This window comes from Moschus berezovskii, chromosome 1 (genome assembly GCF_049115385.1).
Source record: "Moschus berezovskii isolate FMDL1 chromosome 1, NW_MosBer_1.0, whole genome shotgun sequence".
Lineage (NCBI taxonomy): Eukaryota > Metazoa > Chordata > Mammalia > Artiodactyla > Moschidae > Moschus > Moschus berezovskii.
In genome coordinates this window covers 127,859-152,820 of record NC_142460.1, presented here as the reverse complement: position 1 = coordinate 152,820, position 24,962 = coordinate 127,859, and the positions used below count along the sequence as shown (strand labels likewise).

The 24,962-nt window shown below is 52.3% G+C and overlaps 1 protein-coding gene across 3 annotated transcripts in view; it reads left to right on the top strand.

Annotated features, from left to right (window-relative positions):
• Nucleotides 1-24,962, top strand: part of PRDM15 (PR/SET domain 15) — a 64,985-nt gene that overhangs the window by 26,384 nt on the left and 13,639 nt on the right. For all 3 annotated transcript variants that reach the window (XM_055414357.2, XM_055414362.2, XM_055414370.2), the window contains 13 exons: nucleotides 765-866; nucleotides 1,180-1,404; nucleotides 2,941-3,061; nucleotides 4,446-4,627; nucleotides 4,725-4,819; nucleotides 5,134-5,221; nucleotides 15,628-15,795; nucleotides 18,611-18,708; nucleotides 20,817-20,948; nucleotides 21,501-21,635; nucleotides 22,351-22,514; nucleotides 23,290-23,369; nucleotides 23,677-23,796. In XM_055414357.2, the coding sequence (XP_055270332.2) occupies nucleotides 765-866; nucleotides 1,180-1,404; nucleotides 2,941-3,061; nucleotides 4,446-4,627; nucleotides 4,725-4,819; nucleotides 5,134-5,221; nucleotides 15,628-15,795; nucleotides 18,611-18,708; nucleotides 20,817-20,948; nucleotides 21,501-21,635; nucleotides 22,351-22,514; nucleotides 23,290-23,369; nucleotides 23,677-23,796 (1,710 nt within the window). The remainder of the gene's footprint in view (nucleotides 1-764; nucleotides 867-1,179; nucleotides 1,405-2,940; nucleotides 3,062-4,445; nucleotides 4,628-4,724; nucleotides 4,820-5,133; nucleotides 5,222-15,627; nucleotides 15,796-18,610; nucleotides 18,709-20,816; nucleotides 20,949-21,500; nucleotides 21,636-22,350; nucleotides 22,515-23,289; nucleotides 23,370-23,676; nucleotides 23,797-24,962) is intronic.

The window sequence follows — 24,962 nt, the reverse complement described above, 5'->3', positions numbered from 1 at the left end:
TCTATTATATCCCTAACTCTGAGGACTCACAAGAGCATCAGTATTTTTTTTAAAGAGTCTGTGCAGCCAGGATCTCCTTCTGTGTTCCATGGACCCTGGTCATCTTCCTCTGCCCCAGACTCTGGTGGGGGTACCAGGAGGGCTAGAGGCACTGCCCCCCAGAGCAAGCACCTGCCCCTGGGTGGCTATTTAATCCTAAATTCAAATGCAGTAAAAGCAGAAGTCCAGTTCCTCAGGGACACTCAGCACACGTGGCTGCCACCTGGAAGGCAGTTACAGAACATTTCTGTCATTGCAAAAGTTTTGTTGACAGTGCTTGGGCAGGAGCCATGGCAAAACTGGGCTCAGGGCATGGGGCCTGACGGTCATGGGTTCACCCCTTCTTGTCACGTGAGCCAGTGAGAGAGTAGAGAATTTGCTGTGGGCTGTAGGATGCCTTTTTTGGAGGGGTGTGCATCTGATCCCACTGGACTGGCTTCTGTGAAGAGAACACATTTCCTTGACTGGTGCCAGCCCTGCGTCAGACTGGTTCCAGTTCTCTGTGAGCAGTTTCCCCATCTGTGAAATGGGGATGCTCACGGGCATGAACGAATCCCTGGGGTAAAACTCTGAGAACTGTGTTTGGAGGGTTGGATTTGCTCCCAAGAGATGGCGGTTGTCACCACTGTCATTGTCACCTCCTATGGGGTAGGTGTGCCCTCCACTGGGCGGGGCAGCACAGAGAGGAACTTCTGGACCTTCTCCCCCCACCTTGTCTTTTGAAGCTGCAGGCACCCCAGAGAACAGCACCCCGGTGGAGGCAGAGCCCAGCCAGTGGGTGTGCAAGGTGTGTTCAGCCACCTTCCTGGAGTTGCAGCTGCTGAATGGTAAGGGGCAGGCACCTCCTGGGCCAGACGCCAGGGCGTCCCCGGATGCGTTCACCCAGACGCGCACTGTCGCTTCCATCGGGGAGGATGTCAGGACTCCCCGGGCTCCGCTCCTGGCCTGTGTCCCGCGGGCCTCCTCGCAGGGATCTGTGCTTTGGCTTGAAGTCCTCTGCGTGTCTGGCACTGAGGGATCTTGTTTTCTTTGCGCCAGCTCAGCAGAGTAGTTCAGTTGGGGAGGAGGGTAGCGGGGGCTGTCTCTGTTTTTGTGGCCTAAGTGTTTTCAGCCTGGTGGACTTACAAGCATCTTCTGCAGAGCACCTGTTGGGCCACTTGGAACAATCCAAGAACGGTGCCCCAGCTGGCCAGCAGGAGTCAGCTCCGGAGAAGGAAGCAGATGTGCCCCGGGGGGAACCTGCTGAGGTTCCCAAGACTGTCAGTGCCACCAAAGAGCAGAAGAAAAAGCCTCGAAGGGGAAGAAAACCCAAAGCATCCAAACCAGAGCAACCTCTAGTCATTGTTGAAGGCAAGGAACCAGCAGGTGAGGGCGGTCCTGGGGGAGGAGCCAGCTTGGGGGCGTGGTCCTGGGGGAGGAGCCAGCTTGGGGGCGTGGTCCTGGGGAGGAGCCATCTTGGGGCGTGGTCCTGGGGAGGAGCCAGTTTGGGGGCGTGGTCTTGGGGGAGGAGCCAGAGTGGGGCGTGGTCCTGGGGAGGAGCGATGATAGTAGGGAGGGTCCTGAGGCCACATTGCTTCCGGGCCAGGCAGGAAAACTTGGTCCATAGCCTACCTGGAGGTGCTGTCTAAGCCCGTCTCTTTTGAGTACAGCTTACTCCCAGTGCGGTTGGTAGAGTGCGTGGGCCGTGAACTTAGATCAGCAGGTTCCCCAATATAGGTGGTCGTCTGGACAGAACATTGCCTTCTCAGCCGCCCATCCTGGGAGCTCTGTGCTCAGCATCTTCCAGGCCACATGTGAAGACTCGCCCACGTTGGGCTTCCCACTCTCCTTCGGTGCCGAACCATGTCGGTCCACCATGTGGGTGCTCCAGCGTCTGCTCCCTGTCTCCTGTGGACGGGCGTGCGGCTGCGCTCCGGGCCATGGCTAAAGGTGTTTCTCTGACTCTGTAGTAGCTTCACTTGAGTTTGGAGGGAACTTGGTCTCTCGGGTGAGGGGTCCCCACGAGGCCACGTCCTCTCAGCCCTCACGGCCTCACCAGAAGTGCTGGCACCAGTGGCTTCCTGGCAGGTCTGGCTCATAAGGACCAGATTTGACGCTCAGACACTCATGAGTCCCCTTACTACCTTCCTCACTGACCACCCACTGGGCAGTTTTTCTTCTTGTTGTCTGCCGTAGCCCAGGATTTCTTTGTGAGTGACAAGAAATTCCTGTTCTCTCTCAGAATTAAAGAGAATTCAGAGGAGCAGCCCTCAGATAGTATTCTCAGGAGAAATGGTTTAAGCTTCCCCTGGACAGTCTCCCTACTTCTCTATAAACAAGAAGAAAAGACAGACAGAAGTGAAAAGCTTATTAAGTGATTATTTCACTAACTATTAGTTGCATTAAGAAGACACATCATAGTAGGTGAAGTAGATAAATCTTTTTGTGTAATCTTTCCATATTTCATTTGTCAGTCCTGGGTCCCTATTACTGTGGTCATTTGATTTTTAACTCATAGAAAATGATTATTTGCTTTTGAACATACCATGACTTGTGTAATTACAGAAATTAATATCCCTAAATCTCTGTCAGAATGAATTTAATAAGTTATAAGACCTTACTGTATATCAAAGTGTTTTGTTTTAGGTGGTATGAAAAGGGATTGAAAAAGAGTCATGACTCCTGTGGTTTTAAAAAGAATCACCGATTCAAACTCCAGTTTTGAGTTAATAACATTTTGCTCTTTTCAAGCTGCAGCAAATGTGTGGATTCTAAAGTATTGCTGGTTTTTCTCTGTCAATCCTGTGACCTGTGTCTACAGCATCGGCCTGGCTGCGGCCCCTTAGGCCTGTCATCTGGGTTCAGCTGTGTTCTGTCCACGGCCCCGGCAGTGACACAGCTTGTCTCGTCCCCTCCTTGCAGAGCAAGTGACAGAGATCATGACTGAGGTTGAGCCCGTTACTGCGACACCAGACGAGCGGATCATGGAGCTGGTTCTGGGAAAACTAGCTGCCACCCCCAGCGACACCAGCTCAGTGCCAAAGTAAGTCCCAGCGTGGCACTCGGCCTGGCGCCATGGGCAAAGGCGTGTGGTGGCTAATCCATTTCAGAGGGAAAGCCTGACGAGGGGATGATTTACTTCTTATGGGAAATGCACGTGCATGGGAGCAGCAGTAATGTCCTGGAGCTCAGGGAGTTAATAGTGCAGCCTCTGTGAAAATAGATGAAAAAGTCTTTTTATTGTAGTAAAATACACATAGTATACAATTTATCATCTTGGCCATTTTTAAGTGTACGGTTCAGTGGTTTCAAATACATTCACGTCTTTGTGCAACCTCCAATCCATCTCCAGAATTTTTTCATCTTCCCCAAAATGAAACTCCATTCTTATGAAATACTCACTCCCCATCTCTCCCTGTCCAGCCCCTGGCACCCACTATTCTGCTTTCTATCTCTGTGAAGACCTTACAGGAGGTACTCGTGTCTCTCAGGACCTCGTATAAATGGATCGCACATGTTTGTCCTTTAGTGACTGGTTTACTTCACTTAGCGGAATGCCCTCGGGGTCCATCCGTGTTGCAGCAGGTATTGGAGTGTCCTTCTGGTTTAAGTCGAAATACTACTCCATCGTGTGGGAGGACCACAGTTGGTCCACCCACTCGTCCACCAGCTGATACTTGTGTTGTGTCTCACAAGGCTGCTATGATAGAACAGTTTGTATCTGAACTTCTGTAAATTTAATATTCTGCATTTCTCTTCTTTTTATGAATGAGAAAATGTTTATATTTTAGCTATTATTCTTGGTAATTTTTTGCCCTGAAGTTGAATAAACCTGTGACAGTTTTTCAGGTCCTTTTTGAAGTGCATCCTTAGTGTCAAAGCATGCCTGGTCCTAGACAGTCCAGGAAGCTGTGCAAAAACAACAGAGCAGAGCAGTTTCAGAAATGGTGAACGTGACCTACTTATTCATGCTCCATTTTGTTGCCCAGAGGATTTTGGTAACTTACTGTGAGAAACACATTTAATAGGGAGAAGAAGTTTGAAAACATCAGGTTCGGGGAAGATATGAAACAGGGTAGAGGCAAGTGGAGAAAGCAGAAGAGATGGGGTCACTCTGGCCAACGCACCAACTGAGCTCCAGGCTTCTGGTGACCAGAGTTAATGCCGAGGGAGATGAGTGGCTGGTGTGGAAAAAGCTGAGTGATGCCACTGCCCATTCAGGGTGTCTCCCTTCCAGAGACATTCAGGGTGTCCCCCCTTATCCAGAAGTCCCAAAGCTGGGGGACACCTGAGCCCAACACTCCCCTCCAGCGTTGAGCTAGGAGGATTCGACAGGTGCTCTTTCCAGGATGACTGTAACCTTGAACTTTTCTCCCTAACGACCCTGCCTCCCACTGGCTTCACCAGCCTGTGCGTCTGTCCCGCAGGTTCCCACATCACCAGAGCGGCACCATCACTCTCAAGAGGAGCCTGATCCTCTCGAGCCGGCACGGCATCCGGCGGAAGGTGGTGCGGCAGCTGGGCGAGCACAGGCGGGTGTACCAGTGCAGCATCTGCAGCAAGGTCTTCCAGAACAGCAGCAACCTGAGCAGGCACGTGCGCTCGCACGGTGAGTCTGCCCCGGGGGCCAGGCGGCGGCCCCAGGTGGGCACCGCGGCCTCGGTGCGCCCGGAGGAGTGACACGCTCATCACTGGCTGGTCCTTAGGTGACAAGCTCTTTAAATGCGAGGAATGTGCCAAGTTGTTCAGCCGCAAGGAGAGCCTGAAGCAGCACGTCTCGTACAAGCACAGCAGGAATGAGGTGGGTGACGGAGGAAAGCAGAGGATTGATAACCGGAGAGTCCGGGGCGAGGGGAGTGCGGAGAGGGAGCCAGAGGGGCCGAGGTAGGCCGGGACCTGCGGGGATCGGGGAGGAGCCGGAGGCCAGTGTGGGCACTGAGGTCACCTGGATGCTTCTCTTTCCAGGGCAATGGGTCAGCCAGGCACGGTTCGTGTTTCTAAGCTGGGCGCGAGGGTAGCAGAGGGAGGGGCTGTGAGACACAGGACATTGCTGGAGCAGCTCCCTTGAGGAGAGGGTGTCCCAGCTGCCCCACTACTGACCCCCCTCCCCATCAGGTGGACAGCGAGTACAGGTACCGGTGTGGCACCTGTGAGAAGACCTTCCGCATCCAGAGCGCGCTGGAGTTTCACAACTGCCGCACAGGTGAGCGGCCCTGCCCGGCGCTGAGGCTCAGGTACCTGGCAGGGTGGGAACCAGGTGCTTCATCAGGGGCTGAAGGTGAATTTAACTGGTAACCTCACCTTTAAGGAGAAGGCAGTGGCACCCCACTCCAGTACTCTTGCCTGGAAAATCCCATGGATAGAGGAGCCTGGTGGGCTGCAGTCCATGGGGTCGCGAAGAGTCGGACACGACTGAGCGACTTCACTTTCACTTTTCACTTCCATGTGTTGGAGAAGGCAATGGCAACCCACTCCGGTGTTCTTGCCTGGGGAATCCCAGGGATGGGGGAGCCTCGTGGGCTGCCATCTCTGGGGTTGCACAGAATTAGACACAACTGACGCAACTTAGCAGCAGCAGCAGCTCACCTTTAAGATTCTGCTCCATTTGGTTTACTTTCAAGCAGCTGTTACGCTAAGACATGCAGATGGAGAGTTCCCATTTAAAAGAGAATTTATTTTATTTCCTACTATTCATCAAAAGCAACTACATATGGTTGCATTTGCAGCTTCCCTGGTGGCACTAGTGGTAGAAAACCCTCCTGCCAATGCAGGAGATGCAGGTTCCATCCACGGGTCAGGAAGATCCCCTGGAGGAGGGCCTGGCAACCCACTCCAGTATTCTTGCTTGGAGAATCCTATGGACAGAGGAGCCTGATGGGCTACAGTCCATGGGGTCACAAAGAGTTGGAGACGATTGAGCAACTGAGCATGCACATGGCTGCATTTGAGACTGGGGAGGTTTCACCCTCACGAAGAATGTTGAGCGGCCGTGGAGGGTTTGTTCGGGGATCAAGGGAGAAGTACGTGCAGAGGTGGGGTCACGGCTGGAGGAGTGGGCCTCTGCCTCCTTATTGGTAGGACCTTCCTCAGCCGTCCACCCTCCTCCCTCCATGGACCCACCTGTGTCCAGCAAAGGCCTGGCTGCTCCCTCTCACCGCCTGGTTTTTCTCTGAGCCTGCCTCTGTCCCTGGTCTCCGCTCATGACCTGGACCTTCGTCTGCTTGTGTGTGGCTGAAGCCATATGCTCAGACCAGCCTGTGGCCAGGATGGGTTTCTGGGTCTAGCCAAGCATCCTGAGCTCAGTATCTGGCCAGCTCACAGCTGGTGAGTGCACATGATATACATAAATCCCTGAGGATGGCCAGGGGACAGTTGTGCGGAGCTCAGCCGGTTGGGATGGCCTCTGTCTGGTGCCCTGGGGGTGAAGGCTCCATGCCCCCGCCCCCACCCTGGGAGGATGGGCACCGGGGAGGGTCACTGTTGTCTTTTCGGCCCCTCCTCTAGGAATCTTGGCACCTGGGCGGGGGTTGGGAGGGGGCACTTGCGGCAGCGGCTCAGACAGTTCCCGTTAGCAGTTAATTCCGAACTCCCCTCCCTGACTGTCCATGCGGGTCCCTGTTCACTCGGTGACTCTGTGCTGGTTCGTGCTAAGGTGCCGGCCAGCCCTTCTTGGGGCGTCCTTACCCATCGCATCCACGTCGCTGCCCTCCCTGCCGGTGCCTGCTCCTGCAGGCTCTCCTCCGCCCCTTTGTTTGATTGACGTGCTTGTTCCGCTCTGCGGGCTTCTGTTGGAAACCAGGGCTGTTTCCTCCGCCCACAGTGGGGCTTTTCTGAACTGGCAGGGGAGTCTTGTCTCACTTGAGCTCAGGCTGCTCTGCAGTGTCAGTCACGGGGTGAAGTGGACTCGGAAGCTTCCAGGTGGATCCATATAATGTGCCCTGCCAGCTGCAGTCTGCAGTCCAGTGTGCCCCAAACCTGGGGAAACCCACCAATTTTTGATATCATATCAGTCAAATTGTTCACTTAGGATGGCTTTCTTGCTATTCTCTGGAACTCTGCATTCACCTAGGAATATCTTTCCCTTTCTCCTTTGCCTTTCACTGTTCTTCCTTTCTCAGATATTTGTAAGGCCTTCTCAGACAACTGCTTTGCCTTCTTGCATTTCTTTTTCTTGGGGATGGTTTTGGTCACCACCTCCTGCACAATGTTACAAACTGTCCATTGTTCTGTCTGCTGCTGCTAAGTCACTTCAGTCGTGTCCGACTCTGTGCGACCCCATAGACGGCAGCCCACCAGGCTCCCCCCGTCCCTGGGATCCTCCAGGCAAGAACACTGGAGTGGGTTGCCATTTCCTTCTCCAATGCAGGAAAGTGAAAAATGAAAGTGAAGTCGCTCAGTCGTGTCTGACTCTTATCAACCCCATGGACTGCAGTCTACCAGACCCCTCCGTCCATGGGATTTTCCAGGATCTACCTATCACTCTCTATCTATCTATAGTTCTATCTGTCATTCTATGCACCAGATCTATTCCCTTCAGTCTATTCGTCACCTCCACTGCATAATCATAAGGGATTTGATTTAGGTCATATCTGAATGGCCTAGTGGTTTTCCCCTCTTCAATTTGAGCCTGAATTTTGCAGTAAGGAGCTGATGATCTGAGCCACAGTCAACTCTAGGTCTTGTTTTTGCTGACTATATGAACAATGCAAAGAAAGAGGGGAAAACAATACAATGCGAAAGACTAGAGATCTCTTCAAGAAAATTGGAGAGATCAAGGGAACATTTCATGCACAGATGGGCACAATAAAGGACAAAATCAGCAAGGACCTAACAGGAGCAGAAGATATTAAGAAGAGGTGGCAAGAATACACAGAAGAACTGTAGAAAAAAGGTCTTAACAACCCAGATAACCAGATGGTGTGATCACTCACCTAGAGTCAGACATCCTGGAATGTGAAGTCAGGTGAGCATTAGGAAGCATCACTACGAACAAAGCTAGTAGAGGTGATGGAATTCCAGCTAAGCTATTTCACATCCTAAAAGATAGTGCTGTGAAAGTGCTGGACTCAGTATGCTAGCAAATTTGGAAAACTTGGCAGTGGCCACAGCACTGGAAAACGTCAGTTTTCATTCCAATCCCAAAGAAGAACAATGCCAAAGAATGCTCAAACTACCATACAATTGCACTCATTTCACAAGCGAGCAAGATTATGCTCAAAATCCTTCAAGTGAGGCTTGAACAGTATGTGAACTGAGAACTTCCAGATGTACAAGCTAGATTTAGAAAAGGCAGAGGAACCAGAGATCAAATTGCCAACATATGCCGGATCATAGAAAAAGCAAGGTAACTCAAAAAAAAAATCTGCTTCATTGAAGCCTTTGACTGTGTGGATCACAACAAACTGAAGAATATTCTTAATGAGATAGGAATACCAGGCCATCTTACCTGTCTCTTGTGAAACCTGTATGCAGGACAAAAAGCAGCAGTTAGAACCAGACATGGAACCACAGACTGGTTCCAAATTGGGAAAGGTGTACATCAAGGCTGTATACTGTCACCCTGCATACTTAACTTATACGCAGAGTAAATCATGTGAAATGCCGAGCTGGATGAAGCACAAGCTGGAATCAAGATTGCTGGGAGAAAGATCAATAACCTCAGATATGAAGATGTTACCAGTCTAATGGCAGAAAGTGAAGAGAAATTAAAGAGCCTCTTGATGTAGGTGAAAGAGGAGACTGAGAAAAGCTGGCTTAAAACAGCATTCAAAAAACTAAGATCTTGGCATTCGGTCCTGTCACATGACAGGATGGGGAAAACGTGGAAACTGTCCGATTTCATTTTCTTGGGCTCCAGAATCTATGCGGATGGTGACTGCGGCCATGAAATTAAAAGACACCTGATCCTTGGAAGAATAGCTATGACAAACCTAGACAGTGTATTAAAAAGCAGAGAGATTACTTTTCTTACAAAGGTCCATCTAGTCAAAGCTATGGTTTTTCTAGTAGTCATGTATGGATGTGAGATTTGGAGTATAGAGAAGGCTGAGTGCCAAAAATGGATGCTTTCAAACTGTGGTGTTGGAGAAGACTTTTGAGAGTCTCTTGGACTGCAAAGAGATCCAACTGGTCATTCCTAAAGGAAATCAGTCCTGAATATTCATTGGAAGAACTGATGCTGAATCTGAAGCTCCAGTACTTTGGCTACCTGATTCAAAGAACTGACTCATTGGAAGAGACCCTGATGCTGGGAAAGATTGAAGGCGGGAGAAGGGGATGACAGAGGATGAGATGGTTGGATGGCATTACTGCAGGAGTCAGTGGACATGAGTTTGAGCAAACTCTGGGAGATACTGAAGTACAGGGAAGCCTGGTGTGCTGCAGTTCATAGGGTCGCAAAGAGTGGGACACCTCTTAGCCTTAGCGACTAAGCAACAGTCAGATGGGCCTCAGCTGACCTTGGTGCCCAGTGGCACGATGGCGCCCCGTGTGGCCACGCTCGGTTCTGCATGAGTGCACTGGGTGGGTGGGTCCGAGTGGAGGGTGATACAGGTCCTGTCCTGGGTGTTTGGTGAGGCTGGCTCAAAGCCGAGGAAGAGAAGTTGTCCTTTTTTAATCTTTATTTCTCTGGACACAAATGAAACGGAATGTATGAAGACAAAGCAGCAGTTGCTACACATCAGCAGAGAATTCTGTTAAAACAGACGTTTGAGGTTCTTTGTTATATAGAAGTAACAGAGCAACAGTGAATTGAAGTGTAATTTTTCTGTAATTTCAAATGTTAGAAGTTTTGAATGGAAAACAAAGGATAAACTGGGAACTGAACTGATTTCTGTAATATTTATTTGCACCATTATACTTTTGTATCAGTTCAGTTGAATTCAGTTCAGTCGCTCAGTCATGTCTGACGCTTTGCGACCCCATGAATCACAGCACGCCAGGCCTCCCTGTCCATCACCAACTCCCGGAATTCATTCAAACTCATGTCCATCGAGTCGGTGATACCATCCAGCCGTCTTATTCTCTGTCGTCCCCGTCTCCTCCTGCCCTGAATCCCTCCCAACATCAGAGTCTTTTCCAGTGAGTCAACTCTTCACATGAAGTGGCCAAAGTATTGGAGTTTCAGCTTTAGCATCAGTCCTTCCAGTGAACACCCAGGACTGATCTCCTTTAGAATGGACTGGTTGGATCTCCTTGCGGTCCAAGGGACTCTCAAGAGTCTTCTCCAACACCACAGTTCAAAAGCATCAATTCTTCAGCAATCAGCTTTCTTCACAGTCCAACTCTCACATCCATACATGACCACTGGAAAAACCATAGCCTTGACTAGGCAGACTTTGGTTGGCAAAGTAATGTCTCTACTTTTTAATATGCTATCTATGTTGGTCATAACTTTCCTTCCAAGGAGTAAGCGTCTTTTAATTTCATGGATGCAATCAGCACCCGCAGTGATTTTGGAGCCCAAAAAAATAAAGTCTGACACTGTTTCCACAGTTTCCTTATATATTTCCCATGAAGTGATGTGACCAGATGCCATGATCTTTGTTTTCTGAATGTTGAGCTTCAAGCCAACCTTTTCACTCTCCTCTTTCACTTTCATCAAGAGGCTTTTGAGTTCCTCTTCACTTTCTGCCATAAGGGTGGTGTCATCTGCATATCTGAGGTTATTGATATTTCTCCCGGCAATCTTGATTCCAGCTTGTGCTTCTTCCATCCCAGCGTTCCTCATGATGTACTCTGCATAGAAGTTAAATAAGCAGGGTGACAATGTACAACCTTGACGTACTCCTTTTTCTGTTTGGAACCAGTCTGTTGTTCCATGTCCGGTTCTAACTGTTTCTTCCTGACCTGCATACAGGTTTCTCAAGAGGCAGGTCAGGTGGTCTGGTATACCCATCTCTTTCAGAATTTTCCAGTTTGTTGTGATCCACACGGTCAAAGGCTTTGGCATAGTCAATGAAGCAGAAATAGATGGTTTTCTGGAACTCTCTTGCTCTTTCCATGATCCAGCGGATGTTGGCAATCTGATCTCTGGTTCCTCTGCCTTTTCTAAATCCAGCTTGAACATCTGGAAGTACACGGTTCACGTATTGCTGAAGCCTGGCTTGGAGAATTTTGAGCATGACTTTACTAGCGTGTGAGATGAGTGCAATTGTGCAGTAGTTTGAGCATTCTTTGGCATTGCCTTTCTTTGGGATTGGGATGAAGACTGACCTTTTCCAGTCCTGTGGCCACTGCTGAGTTTTCCAAATTTGCTGGCATATTGAGTGCAGCACTTTCACATCATCATGTTTCAGGATTTGAAATAGCTCAACTGGAACTCCATCACCTCCACTAGCTTTGTTCGTAGTGATGCTTTCTAAGGCCCACTTGACTTCACATTCCAGGATGTCTGACTCTAGGTGAGTGATCACACCATCGTGATTATCTGGGTTGTGAAGATCCTTTTTGTACAGTTCTTCTGTGTATTCTTGCCACCTCTTCTTAATGTCTTCTGCTTCTGTTAGGTCCATACCATTTCTGTCCTTTATCGAGCCCATCTTTGCATGAAATGTTCCCTTGTTATCTCTAATTTTCTTGAAGAGATCTCTTGTTTTTCCTATTCTGTTGTTTTCCTCTATTTCTTTGCATTCATCACTGAGGAAGTCTTTCTTATCTCTCCTTGCTATTCTTTGGAACTCTGCATTCAGATGCTTATATCTTTCCTTTTCTCCTTTGCTTTTCACTTCTCTTCTTTTCACAGCTATTTGTAAGGCCTCCTCAGACAGCCATTTTGCTTTTTTGCATTTCTTTTCCATGGGAATGGTCTTGGTCCCTGTCTCCTGTACAGTGTCACAAACCTCCATCCATAGTTCATCAGGCACTCTGTCTATCAGATCTAGTCCTTAAATCTATTTCTCACTTCCACTCTATAATCATAAGGGATTTGATTTAGGTCATATCCGAATGGTTTAGTGGTTTTCCCTACTTTCTTCAATTTAAGTCTGAATTTGGCAATAAGGAGTTCATGATCTGAGCCATAGTCAGCTCCTGGTCTTGTTTTTGCTAACTGTATAGAGCTTCTCCACCTTTGGCTGCAAAGAATATAATCAATCTGATTTCAGTGTTGACCTTCTGGTGATGTCTTTTTATAGTACTCACAGTAGGAGAATGTTTCTTCCATAGGTTGTTAAGTCAGGGATTTGTGTGAGCTTTGAAATGATGATCTCTTGTGTTTTTCTCAAGGTTTTGCTTGGCGGAGCCTGTCCTGGGTGTGAGGAGGCATGAGTGTCAGTTCAGTTCAGTTCAGTTCAGTCGCTCAGTCGTGTCCGACTATTTGCGACCCCATGAATCACAGCATGCCAGGCCTCCCTGTCCATCACCAGCTCCCGGAGTTCACTCAAACTCATGTCCATCGAGTTGGTGATGCTATCCATCCAGCTCATTCTCTGTCGTCCCCGTCTCCTCCCGCCCCAATCCCTCCCAGCATCAGAGTCTTTTCAAGTGAGTCAACTTGTCACATGAAGTGGCCAAAGTATTGTAGTTTCAGTTTTAGCATCCGTCCTTCCAATGAACACCCAGGATTGATCTCCTCTAGAATGGACTGGTTGGATCTCCCTGCAGTCCAAGGGACTCTCAAGAGTCTTGTAAGTGGCCCTCATCTGCTCTCAACCTTTCTGAGGGAGGTAGAGAAGAGCTGAGGTTCACGTCTAGGCCATCGGGCAAGACAGAGCCACCTGGGTTCCCGTGCAGCCAGCTCCCTGGAAATCCCCCATCCCATCTCCTGCACACCTACCCTTCACCAGAGCCTGCGTGTCAAGCTGCACTCCCAGGCTTGAAAGCCTTGGAGTTGCCTGTCCTTGAGACCAAAGAAAGAGTCCAGAGACAGCAACAGAGACATTACCTTACATGTCAGAAACATAGGTTCTGAAGCCACAGCTGCCTCTGCTACACACACACACACACACACACTCCATTTATAGGGGATTGCCTTCAGGCTGGCTTGTCAGTTACCAGGGAGTCCAGCAGCTGGGGCACACCCCTTCCAGCCCCTCAGGTTAACAGCCAGGACTAGCATGAGGGCAGGCATTTCCCTTTAATGAACTGGCAGGTGGAGTCTTTCTGGCCTAAGGATTAGGATAGTCCCTAGCTGAGGCAGAGGGCAAGCGGTTCATGTGAGTGGAGGTGAGACAGATGCTTTTCAAGCATCAGCCGGACAGAGGGCCAGAGGACGGCCGTCCCGCGTGGCCTGACCACACGCCACATAATAGGTGTTTGTTCTGTTGCTGCATTTTGTCAAAACCAGTGTAGACCTCGAGGGCAGCAGGATTATGGGTGGGAGAAGGTTGTCCTTGAGCGCCTGTCTGGATTCCTGACCTGGTGACATGTGGATGCCACGGCGAGAAAAGCTGCCTGAGCTGACAGCCTCTCCTGACAGCTACTCCAGCTCCACTGTCACCGGGCAGAGGCCACCTCCGTGGGTTGGGAAAGGTTGGAAATGGGTCGTCTCCATTAGCTGGGAGGGACTCGTTAGGGAGAGAGGGAGCTGAAGTCCAAGGGCTGCACTGCACTTTCCACGGCTGTCGGGTTCCATCTGGGGCTCGTGGGGCCAGGAGGGAGACTCACCTGTGTGGTTTGGAAGGCCCAGGATGGGTGGGGCGTCCAGGAAGCTGATGGGATAGCACTGTAAAGTGTTGTTGTTCAGTCACTCAGTCGTGTCTGACCCTTTGCGACCCCATGGACTGCAGCACACTAGGCCTTCCTGTTCTTCACTATTTCCCAAGGGTTGCTCAAACTCACGTACACTGAGTCGGTGGTGCCATCCACCCATCTCATCCTCTGTCCTCCCCTTCTCCTCCTGCCTTCAATCTGTCCCAGCTTCAGGGTCTTTTCCAGTGAGTCGGCTCTTCACATCAGGTGGCCAAAGTGCTGGAGCGTAAGCTGCAGCGCACTGTAAGGTGTGGCCCTTCACCAAGCAAGAGGGCAGATGCTCTTGTCTCTGGTGGTCTTGTTCCTAAGAATCAACGCTAGGGAAATCTAGTCGGGGGAAAAAATGTTACCACGAACTACTAAATTGTCTGCAATATCGAAAATAATGAAGAAAATTGTGATACGTGAACTGAGTGGAATATTATGTAGCCATTAACATAAGTCTGGAAATCTGTGCATGTTAAGTGCATGTGCTGTGCACACACCTCAAACCCGTGTACAGGGCATTGTTTTTGGACACCCCCAGGCCTCTCCTGGGCTGTACACTGGGGTCAGGAGAGAAGCTAACTGCTGAGGCCTGAGGCCCCAGGGACACTGGGCAGAGTCTGGAGCTGATTGGGTTGTAACAACTGGGGGTGCTGCCGGCATCTGGGGCAGGGGAGGCCAGGGATGCTGCTCAGCATGCGGGCCATGGGACACCCCCACCCCTCATCCCCTCCACTGTGATCCGGCCCAAGTGTCTGCAGCGCACAGGCTGATTCTGGGCTGCAGGTCCATTGTGAAGCAGAATGAGAACCCCAGTCAGAATCAGTGTAGAAAATGAAACTAACTCTGGGATTGGTGCACTCAGCACACGCTGACTGACCACGGGAAGTGGTCAGTGGGCTGTAACCAAGGATCCAGAAATGAGTGCGATGCAGAGCATCCTCTGGCCCTCGCTCCGGAGCAGGAAGCACACTGTCACGCCCACCTGCACGGGCGACACAGGACAGGGCTCCTGGGCTGCAGGAGGGGCAGTGGGTAGTGGGGACTCTCTTCAGGGGCTGGTTTAGGTGATAGACCCTGGCAGGTACGCGTCCTGGTGGGAGCACGGTGAGGTATGGGGTTAGGGGGCGACATGAGAGGTGGAAACAGGGGACCAGTCTGAGAGGAGAGTGCTGGCCGAGCCCCCCTGGCAGGGCCCAGGTATGTGGGACCAAGGTGGACAGCTCAAGAGAGGCCAGGGCCTCGCAGGTCCCTGGATGGCCCCTCTGCTTGCGCTCATGGGGGGCAGATCCTCAGGGCCATGGGGCTGGGCAGGAGGGCTGAGGGGGTGCCCTGCTTGCCTGGAAGGAGAAAGCAGGGTGGGGACTGTCAGGCCCTGGTGGGCAGTTTGGCCACCTTTGGGGAGGAACCGGGGGTGAGCCTGGGATACCAGCTGTCGGTATTTCCAGAGGCTTCACTGGGGTGGAGATGGAAGGTATATGTCTCCTAAAGGGGCCCTAGGAACAAGGCAATCTGTTTACAGGTGGGAGAAATGGGGGATGTCTATGTGCGATGGGGGAGGAGCCCGTGGAGGGCCAAGTGGGAGAGAAGGGCCAGGTGATAGCTGGGCTCTGGGGGAGCAGTGGGGGGCTGAGCCTAGGGTGGGGTGGGGGCTGCGGTCAGGTTAGGGTTGAGGGCTCAGGCCTCTTGCCTCACTGGGAATCCCCAGATGCGGTCGATGTGTGTCCTGGGGGTGAGGGCTGGGCTGGGTGGAGCGCTGTCTGCTCTGCACATCGCTCAGGTCTGGCTGGGCGGGGTGTCTTCTCAGGTCAGGTGGTGGCGGCGGTGCCTTTTCCTGGCTCTGCCCTTCCCCGGGCCTCGTTGCCGGCCCCAGGGGAGCATGCGCTCGGTGTCAACGTACCTAAAAGCTGCTTCCTTTCCCTACCTCCTCGACAGACGACAAGACGTTCCAGTGTGAGATGTGCTTCCGGTTCTTCTCCACCAACAGCAACCTCTCCAAGCACAAGAAGAAGCACGGGGACAAGAAGTTCGCCTGTGAGGTCTGCAACAAGATGTTCTACCGCAAGGACGTCATGCTCGACCACCAGAGGCGGCACCTGGAAGGTGAGCGCACCTGTGGGCATGGGGTGACGCCACCCCATCTCCGTGGGTGCCTGCTGTAAGGCGCTGCCTGACAGGAACTGGCACAGCCTCAGAGATCCTGCTGGGAACTGTCACATCATGTGTCAGTGGGACTCGGAGCCGTCCTGAACACTCCATGGGATGCCGAACATTCCCTGGGGCACGGGGAGGATGTTAGGGAAACTGGACTCCTTGTGGGACTGCACATTCTCAGTCACCCAAAACAGTTTTCCAAGGAGTTTAATATTGAGGAAATGCTTCCGATATAAGTAGGGAAGAGACAGTGTATGAAATGTCACATGGGGTGTGCTTTCAGCCATGTGGGTGGAACAGAGCGTTGCAGGAGGATGCTGTTGGGGCCACGAGTGACTCCCCCTCATCCCCCTCTTTGTCGAGGGGCCCTGATGACCCTTGCCAAGTCCAATGGGCCTGGGGCTGCCCTTCGTGTGGTGGGTTCATGAGAGGCCAGCGCAAGACAAAGATGGACTTAAGTGGGGTCAGTAATGGGGTGGGACGTGGCAGGGCAATTGAGGGAAGGAGGTAAGACAGGAAGTGAGGTGTGTGTGCGGGGTACCCCGCAGGGCAGATCCAATGGGAAGGCCAGGGCACCAGAGAGGAGACCTGGGCCCCTGGGCCACAGGTGTGTCCTGAGCACGCACCTCACCTGAGGCTTTCTCCAGGAACCTGGCCTGACAGACCCTCTTTTTAAGTGGCATTTCAGCTTTAGTGAATACACCCGCGATGCGGGAGACCCAAGTTTGATCCCTGTTTTGGGAAGATCCCTTGGAGGAGGGCATGGCAACCCACTGCAGTATTCTTGTCTGGAGAATCCCCATGGACAGAGGAGCCTGGCGGACTACAGACCATGGGTCACAGAGAGTCGGACATGACTGAATGACTAAGCACAGCACAGCACAATCCTAATTTTTATTCTACAGGTCATTGCTCTCTTGCCAACCGGCCTCTGTAAGCAGCACTCACTGAGCAAAGCACCTTCTTATTAAAAAAAAAAAATCACTTTACAAAGAATTATGAATGGAATATATACCTGTTGGGGGGAAAAGTCACATAACAAACTTGAACATGAAGTCTGCACACAGCTGTGTATGTACACGTGTCATCATGGCTTTTAATACTTCCTGATCATGTCCTGCCCCATGTTTGCATCCTGCCTTTTTACCTGGCCCTTCCTCACCTGGTTCATAAGCTCCACCACTCCCTCTGTGATGTGGGGCTGCTCCGAGGGCCTGGTGTCCACTTGGTGACTGGGTGGCCTTGGGCACGCCCCTGGGCCTGTCTCCTCACCATCTGCGGTGGGGATGACCACTGCGCTGACCCGCTGGCCTCGTTGAATTGGACCCTGATTATCAAGCCCCAGGTGGGCCCCTAAGAGCCAACATTACCTGGAGAAGTCAGGTGTTTCCTGATCGACAGATGTGTGGGTTGCATTTTACAACTTTTGTCTCACAACGTTTTACAGCTGACACAGCTCAGATCATTTTCCTTGGGAATGAGCGAATACGTTGTGGCTGTTCATGGCCTTCCCCTCTATATAGAAGTGTAAACCACACCCGCTTCACACCTGCATGCTTTACCCACTAGGAACTATTTGTCTCCAGATCACCTTGCCAGCCATGTTTGAGCCTGGCTCTTTGTTCACATGGTTTATGCAAGAATGCCCCAGAAAGACAAGTCAGTGGTTATTAAGAGACCTTGAGAAGGAACCTCTTTCTTGTTTGTATCCAAAAATTCCTTGTTTCCTGAGAACTTCTCAGTCTGTTTTGATCCCAATTATGAACACTTGGGCTTCCCAGGTAGTGCTAGTGGTAAAGAACCTGCCTGCCAATGCAGGAGGTATAAGAGGCCAGGGTTTGATCCCTGAGTGGGGAAGATTCCTTGGAGGACAGCATGGCAACCCACTCCAGTATTTTTACCTGGAGAATCCCATGGACAGAGGATCCTGGCAGGCTCCAGTCCATGGGGTTGAAGAGTCAGACAGTGAAGTGACTGAGCACGCACACATGAACACTTATGCCTTAAATTTTTTAATTGTCTGACTGTTTACCTTGATCCTGATTGGGCTGATTTAATGTGAAGTATGAATATTACTATCTTTTTAATAAATATGCCCGCCTACTCTCAGCTGCCTCAAAGAATCCCACCTTTGTCTTGAGCCTTTGCTGCTGCTGCTAAGTCACTTCAGTCGTGTCCAACTCTGTGTGACCCCATAGATGGAAGCCCACCAGGCTCCCCCTTCCCTGGGATTCTCCAGGCAAGAACACTAGAGTGGGTTGCCATTTCCTTCTCCAATGTGTGAAAATGGAAAGTGAAAAGTGAAAGTGAAGTCGCTCAGTCGTGTCCTACCCTTAGTGACCCCACGGACTGCAGCCTACCAGGCTCCTCCATCCAGGGGATTTTATAGGCAAGAGTACTGGAGTGGCTTGCCATTTCCTTCTCCACTTGAGCCTTTAGGTTGAGCATAAATGCCTTTCTTACCGGTAAAGCATTCTGACTCCTCTGCGTTGTAAAATTGGCTGCCCTTGGATTTGCAAGTTTCAGGTGCGGCCGGTGGTAAGGAGCCTGTGGCCTGGGCTCCCGCCCCATCGCCCGGGCTCCGTCTCCGAGCGGCAGGTGGCGCTAGTGCGTCAGGGACAAGAGACCGTGCTGGCTCCTTGGACCCACCCGTGGGCAGCCCTGACCTCCGCTGGCTGGGCGAGCCCCTGGCGGATGGCGGAAGGGACCAGGGCTCCTGCGTGCGGTGCGCACTGACTCTGACTCTCGCGGGCGGGGGTTTCAGGAGTGCGGCGGGTGAAGAGGGAAGACGTGGAGGCCGGCGGCGGTGAGAACCTGGTGCGCTACAGGAAGGAGCCGTCTGGATGCCCGGTGTGCGGCAAGGTAACACGAGTTGGTGCGGGGCCCGGGACCCAGCTCACCCTTTTCTATGGGAAACCTCAGCGCTCTACCCACTGCACGTGGGGACGGGGATGGGGGAGAAGGTTTAGGGTCGAGTGGATACTTGGGTGTCCCGAGCCACGGGGTCCCCTCCCTCGGTGCTGCGGTCATCTGCTCTCTTGCCGTCGAGGTGGGTCTCCAGTGAAGGAGCTCAGCCTTGTCTCCGCTCGGCTACGATTTTCCACCGATGCCGCCAGAGTGCGCATGCTCCATCTCCAGTGCCTGGATCCGGGCGCGTGTGGTGGAGGGGGCCGGACGTTCTAGGTTTATATCTTGGTCAGTGGTGAGCCTCCCGCACTATTTCCAAGTGAGACACTGACCCAGCCACGGCCACACACGCTGTGCGTGTCCCTGGATGCTGGTGCCCCAAGTAAGCAAATCAGTGCTGGTGTCTCTGAGCTGGTGGTCAGAGAGGCCCGACTGCTCGGCAAACCCTAAACTTCCAGAGTGCACTGACCATCTGAACAGCCCCGGGCCACGTCCAGCAAGGGCATTGATCAGCCCCGTGTGGGGAACCCTGCCCATATGCTGCCGTCCAGGCCACCTCAGCTTACCACGGGAAATGGTGGTGGTCTTTCTGCATGCTCCCCTCGCAGTTGCTCCATCCTTCGACTTGCCCACCACTCGGGAAGCCCAGGCTCTTAGTCCCACAATCCCGTGGGAGCCACGTGGCCCTGGAGCGTCGGTGCACCATCAGCAGACATCAGGTCCAGACGGTGGAAAAGTGAAACCCCAGGCCATCGGCCAGCTATGATGTGGCCCAACCTGTTGGCACGTGGCCACATCGCCAGATCTTTTGACCTTTTCAAGAGAAAACGGAAATCCATGTTTTTATGGGAAATTTCCTGATTTTTTTTTCAAACCACAAAGCAAACAGATCAGCTGGGTTATGTGGCCTGTGGACCCATGGTGCAGGCCCTGACTCAGTGTGGGTTTAGGGGCTGGAGGGGCAGGGGAAGCTGGTGCCACAGAATGCACACCTGAGCCCAGGTGTCCAGGCAGGGGTGGGTGAGGCTGCCCTGTGTCCCCATATCCTGCTCATCCTGCCCACTGACCACTGGCTTTGAGGAGTGACAACACCATGTCCCTCCTGTGTCCTTGGGAGACCCTGTGCATGAACCAGCCATCTATGTGACTCACACTTAGACACATTCTATTCTGTGAGATGTTCACTGGATGCTCACAGAGGGACGCCGGCAACAAAGGAACCTGAATGTCTCCAGAACTGACTTCTTCACTGCCTCCAACTATACCTTGTCTCCAGGCCTGTCTGCCTGGAGAAGACAGGTGCTGGGGGACACCCAGGGCTTCTGTCCCTCCCCAGAGGTGCCCGTCTTCCTGCTCTGCTGACTTGACTTCCCGCCCGGCCTCCGTGGGCTGTGGTCTCAGGGCTGTCAGCCCCAAGTCACCTGCAGATCTTGAATGGAAATGTCCCTCAAAAACATTTGCTTCTGTTCCTTGTGAACCATCAGGTTTTGGTGTCTTTCTGAGAACAGCTCTAAGGAGACCTGCTCCTCTGGTTACTTGACCGTTAGGGGGAAAGCCATGTGGCCAGAGACTTTAGATCAGTGGGGTCGTGGGGGTGGTCTCTGCAGCCACATCTGGATTAGTATGTATTGGGTGAATGGCTGAGTCCCCACACTCATCACTTTAGACAGGAAATAGAGAAATTGAGGGAGGTGATAATAGTTATGCATGAAATAGGGAACACAAACTTTAACTCTGATACCCACTTTGAGAAAACTGCAGCTGTTTGTGTGACTTACTCTTCTTGGTAGGCCCCATTTTAGTGAAATATTTGAGTAAAATTGTGAGCAGTTTATGGTGAAGACTAGAGAACGGTTATTACTGTATTATAATTTAGCACCAGTGTAAATGGTTAAACGATCATGATTGCAGCACCACGCGATTATTTCTCTCGAACACTGAGGATTTGTTGCAACTTATATTTTGGGAGGAAACTACTGCATTTTTGTGCCGGATTATGATCTCTCAGTGAGGCCCTACATGCGTGGTAACAGACATCTCCGCCCCCGCTCTCCTGCCCGCAGGTGTTCTCCTGCAGGAGCAACATGAACAAGCACCTGCTGACCCACGGCGACAAGAAGTACACCTGTGAGATCTGCGGGCGCAAGTTCTTCCGTGTGGACGTGCTCAGGGACCACATCCACGTCCACTTCAAGGTGAGTCATGGTCCTGGCGCGGGGCGGGGCGGGGCTGGGCGCGCGGGGAGGGGCGGGGCCAGCCCTCTGGGTCTGAGGGATCTTGCTGTTCTCCACGTGAACTCTCTTGAGTATTTGCTGTGTTTCACGCCCACCTGAAGGGCTCACGTTAAAAACCCTCCCCGCTAGGTACCTCCTGGGAGAAGACTTAGGGTTAGGCCCGGGGCTTTTGCTTCTCTCCCTACCTTTGAGGAACGTGAGATGAAAGCTTGCCAATGTGCAGGGTAGTGAGGATTCGGGGTTGCTCTCTGGGGAGAAGTGCTGATCCAGGAAAATCGAAAGAGTGGTCGGTGCCCAAGTGAGGATGGAGAACACGACTCAGGGACTGTTCCTGGGAGCTCTAGCCCTGGCGTGCAGAGTCGTCTGAACGCAAGCAGGACCTGATGGTACCATCGTCAGCGGGTGGGGTGTTCCAGGGGACCCGAGGACACAGTTTCTGCACCTAGTGTACAGGCCACCGGTTAAAGCTTCTGCCAAGCAGGTTAGAAGCAGAACATGGTGATTGTCTTCCAGGACATCGCGCTGATGGATGACCACCAGAGAGAGGAGTTTATTGGCAAGATTGGGATCTCGTCAGAAGAAAACGATGACCATTCAGACGAGAGTGCAGACTCAGAGCCTCACAAGTACAGCTGCAAAAGGTGTCAGGTAACCGGATCACGGCTGCGAGTGCATGGGGTAGCGGGGCAGCTGGCCCACAGAGGCTCAGGCATGGGTGGGGGCCCTCGCAGACCTCTGCAGAGACCCCAGGTCTCGATGCTTCTCAGGGATGATGGTTATGGGTCTTATCACCATCACAGGGACCACCGTCTCCGAACCAGTCTGGTCCACCCGTGCCTGTGTGGCTGACCAGCGTGGACCTGTGCGCTGGGGCTTCTCCCCTTGGCTGTGCCCTCCCACACAGCAGAGGGCCTTGCTTAGAGGCTGGGGAGCGGGGGTCAGGGGGAGGTTTCCATCTTGCAGCAATTGGTAGACCCTGTGGCTTCACGAAGTAGGTCTGTGTGTTCTTCCAGGGCATCGGTACCTGTGTGCTGGGCACCCGCACCTGGCCCTGCACTTGTCAGGACCTTTGGGCGTGCAGGAGAGATGGGGTCGGTTGAGTGTAGAGGAGAGGAGTTCTAGAAGCTGCCTTGGGGGGTGGGGGACGGGACCTGCTGTGAGAGTTACAGCAGGACCTGGGGTCCGCCTCTTAGGTCCCCCCCTGCTTCGTGGTTTTGCCCGGCGCTGCCCTGCCCCCTGGAGTTCCGCTCTGCTGCGTGGAGGCGGGTTCTCCCCCTGTGGCCCGGGCGCCTGCGTGGAGGCGGCGCATCGTTAGCCGCGGGCATGGGCTGCGTGCGCAGGTAAACAGCCTGTGTGTCCGTAGCTCACCTTCGGCCGCGGGAAGGAGTACCTGAAGCACATCATGGAGGTGCACAAGGAGAAGGGCTACGGCTGCAGCATCTGCCATCGGCGCTTTGCCCTAAAGGCCACCTACCACGCCCACATGGTCATCCACCGCGAGAACCTGCCCGACCCCAACGTGCAGAAGTGAGGATCCTGGGACTCTAGGGTGGTGCGGAGGGAGGGCTGGCTTTCCGCAGAGGGCTGGTGAGCACGGAGCAACCTGTCTCCTCAGAGAGCCCTGGGCTGGCCTGGGGGATGCGCTGGCCTTGCTCCTTGCTTGGTTATCAGCTCCCACAGTCTCTGGGACCCACAGCAGTGGGCGGCATTGCAAACCTGCCAATATTCGACCAGAGACCCTTTTCCCCAGAGTAATTAGTTTTTGTGAACATCAGCTCCCCCAATAATCAACACTGCGTGTCCAGGTGAATCAGGCTATAGCCTTGTTTAAAGCCAAGTCCTCCACTGGGGCCCCGATGTAGCAGCCTTGAACAACAGTGATGTGTTATGTTGATGCTGAGGCCGGAGCTCTGGGTCCCCCTGTGGCCACGGGAGAGTGTCAGTTCCAGCCCTCTTCTTGGCGTCAGTGTGTGTCCTTTCCTCTGTGCGTGTCTCTGTGTCACTGCTTGAAAGGACACCAGTTACTGGGTTAGGGCCTGTCCAGTGACCTCATCTTTTATTTGAGGACCTCTGCAGAGACCCCCATCTCCAGGCAAGCCACGTTCTGAGGTGCAGAGTCAGGATGCCAGCATATGAACTTCGAGGGGGACAACTCAGCCCAGATGGAGGCTAAGTCTCGGACCCCTTGTCACCCCCATAGCACCTTTTTTTTTTTTTTTACCCCACCTGATAAAGGCGCTTATGCAAGTGTACTCCGGTCCGCCGAGGCTGAGTGCCGTCCTGAGCCTGTGTCTGCTTTCAGGTACATCCACCCCTGCGAGATCTGCGGGCGGATCTTCAACAGCATCGGGAACCTGGAGCGGCACAAACTGATCCACACAGGTAGCGGGGCCCGGGAGGATGCGGTGCCGAGTGGGCCAGGCCCCTCTGTGTGCTTCCTGCCCCGGGGGGTCATCCTCATCTCCCGGCTGGACCTTCTCCTTCCGTACTTGCTACTCCTCCCAGCTCAGCCCCTCCTTGCCCAGTCCCCCTCTGGGTCCTTGTAGTGGCCGAGGAAGGAGGGCTCAGTGGTCAGGGCTCCAGCTGCAAGGGGTGGGTGGGGGAGGATGTGCGTCTTCCCGGTGCTGCCCTCATGCAGTGACTTGGGTCAGGATTCCCTGTGGTGACAGCCTGCCATGTTTGCTTGTAGGTGTGAAAAGCCATGCCTGTGAGCAGTGTGGGAAGTCCTTTGCCAGGAAGGACATGCTGAAAGAGCACATGCGTGTCCATGACAACATCCGGGAGTACCTGTGTGCGGAGTGTGGGAAAGGTGAGGGCAGGTGGGGGCCTGGCCGCCGTCCGGAAGGGGCAGCAGGCCGAGCGAGAGTCGGGGGTCGCCCAGACCTGAGTCATCTACTCAAGAAAGATAAGACCCGGAGTATTTAACTGCAGGTCAAGAAGAAAAATCAGTCCAAAGGTGGGGGGTAAAACCAAGGCATAGGTAAGCTGTTTTAAGAGCAGAGAGATAGTGTTGCATGACTGTGTGATGTATAGAATACGCTCAGAGTCACCATGTGGCTTCAGTGGAGGTGCAGAACCCTCAGCTGCTTACAAGGACCAGCTGTGTATTAAGACTGACTTTCTGTGGCCGGTGTTGACGATGACCTTTATTTTAATCAGGTGAAATTAGTTAAATGAACCTCTTAGTAAAATAGCTCATATTGCTTAAGTATAATCAGATAGAAGGAGATAATCCCAGTCCATGGTAAAATTTTAACCCATTTCTGTTTAAAAACAAACCAAAACTGTGAGGAAGGCTTGGAGCTGTGGATCTTTGGTGGTTTCAAGCGGCTGCCAGTGCTATGTGTGGTGGAAGAGTGGCAGGGCCACCCTCCTTCAGATACAGGACAAATCAAGTTTGTCTTGATTTAAAAGTTTGTCTTGATGCCATTCAGTTCAGTTCAGTTCAGTTGCTCAGTCGTGTCCGACTCTCCGCGACCCCATGAATCACAGCATGCCAGGCCTCCCTGTCCATCACCAACCCCCGGAGTACACTCAAACTCATGTCCACAGAGTCGGTGATGCCATCCAGCCATCTCATTCTCCGTCGTCCCCTTCTCCCGCCCCCAACCTTTCCCAGCATCACAGTCTTTTCCAGTGAGTCAACTCGTCGCATGAGGTGGCCAAAGTATTGCAGTTTCAGCTTTAGCATCAGTCCTTCCAATGAACATCCAGGGTTGATCTCCTTTAGAATGGACTGGTTGGATCTCCTTGCAGTATAAGGGACTCTCAAGAGTCTTCTCCAACACCACTGTTCAAAAGCATCGATTCTTCGGCGATCAGCCTTCTTCACTGTCCAACTCAAAATGTAATATTTCGTGAAGTTTTTATTTTTCCTTGATTTTTAAAATTAAACAGGAAAGTATAAAGCAAACACAAATGTCCCATAATTCTACTCACTGGATCAACCCCTATTAGCCTCGTAAAATAAGATTA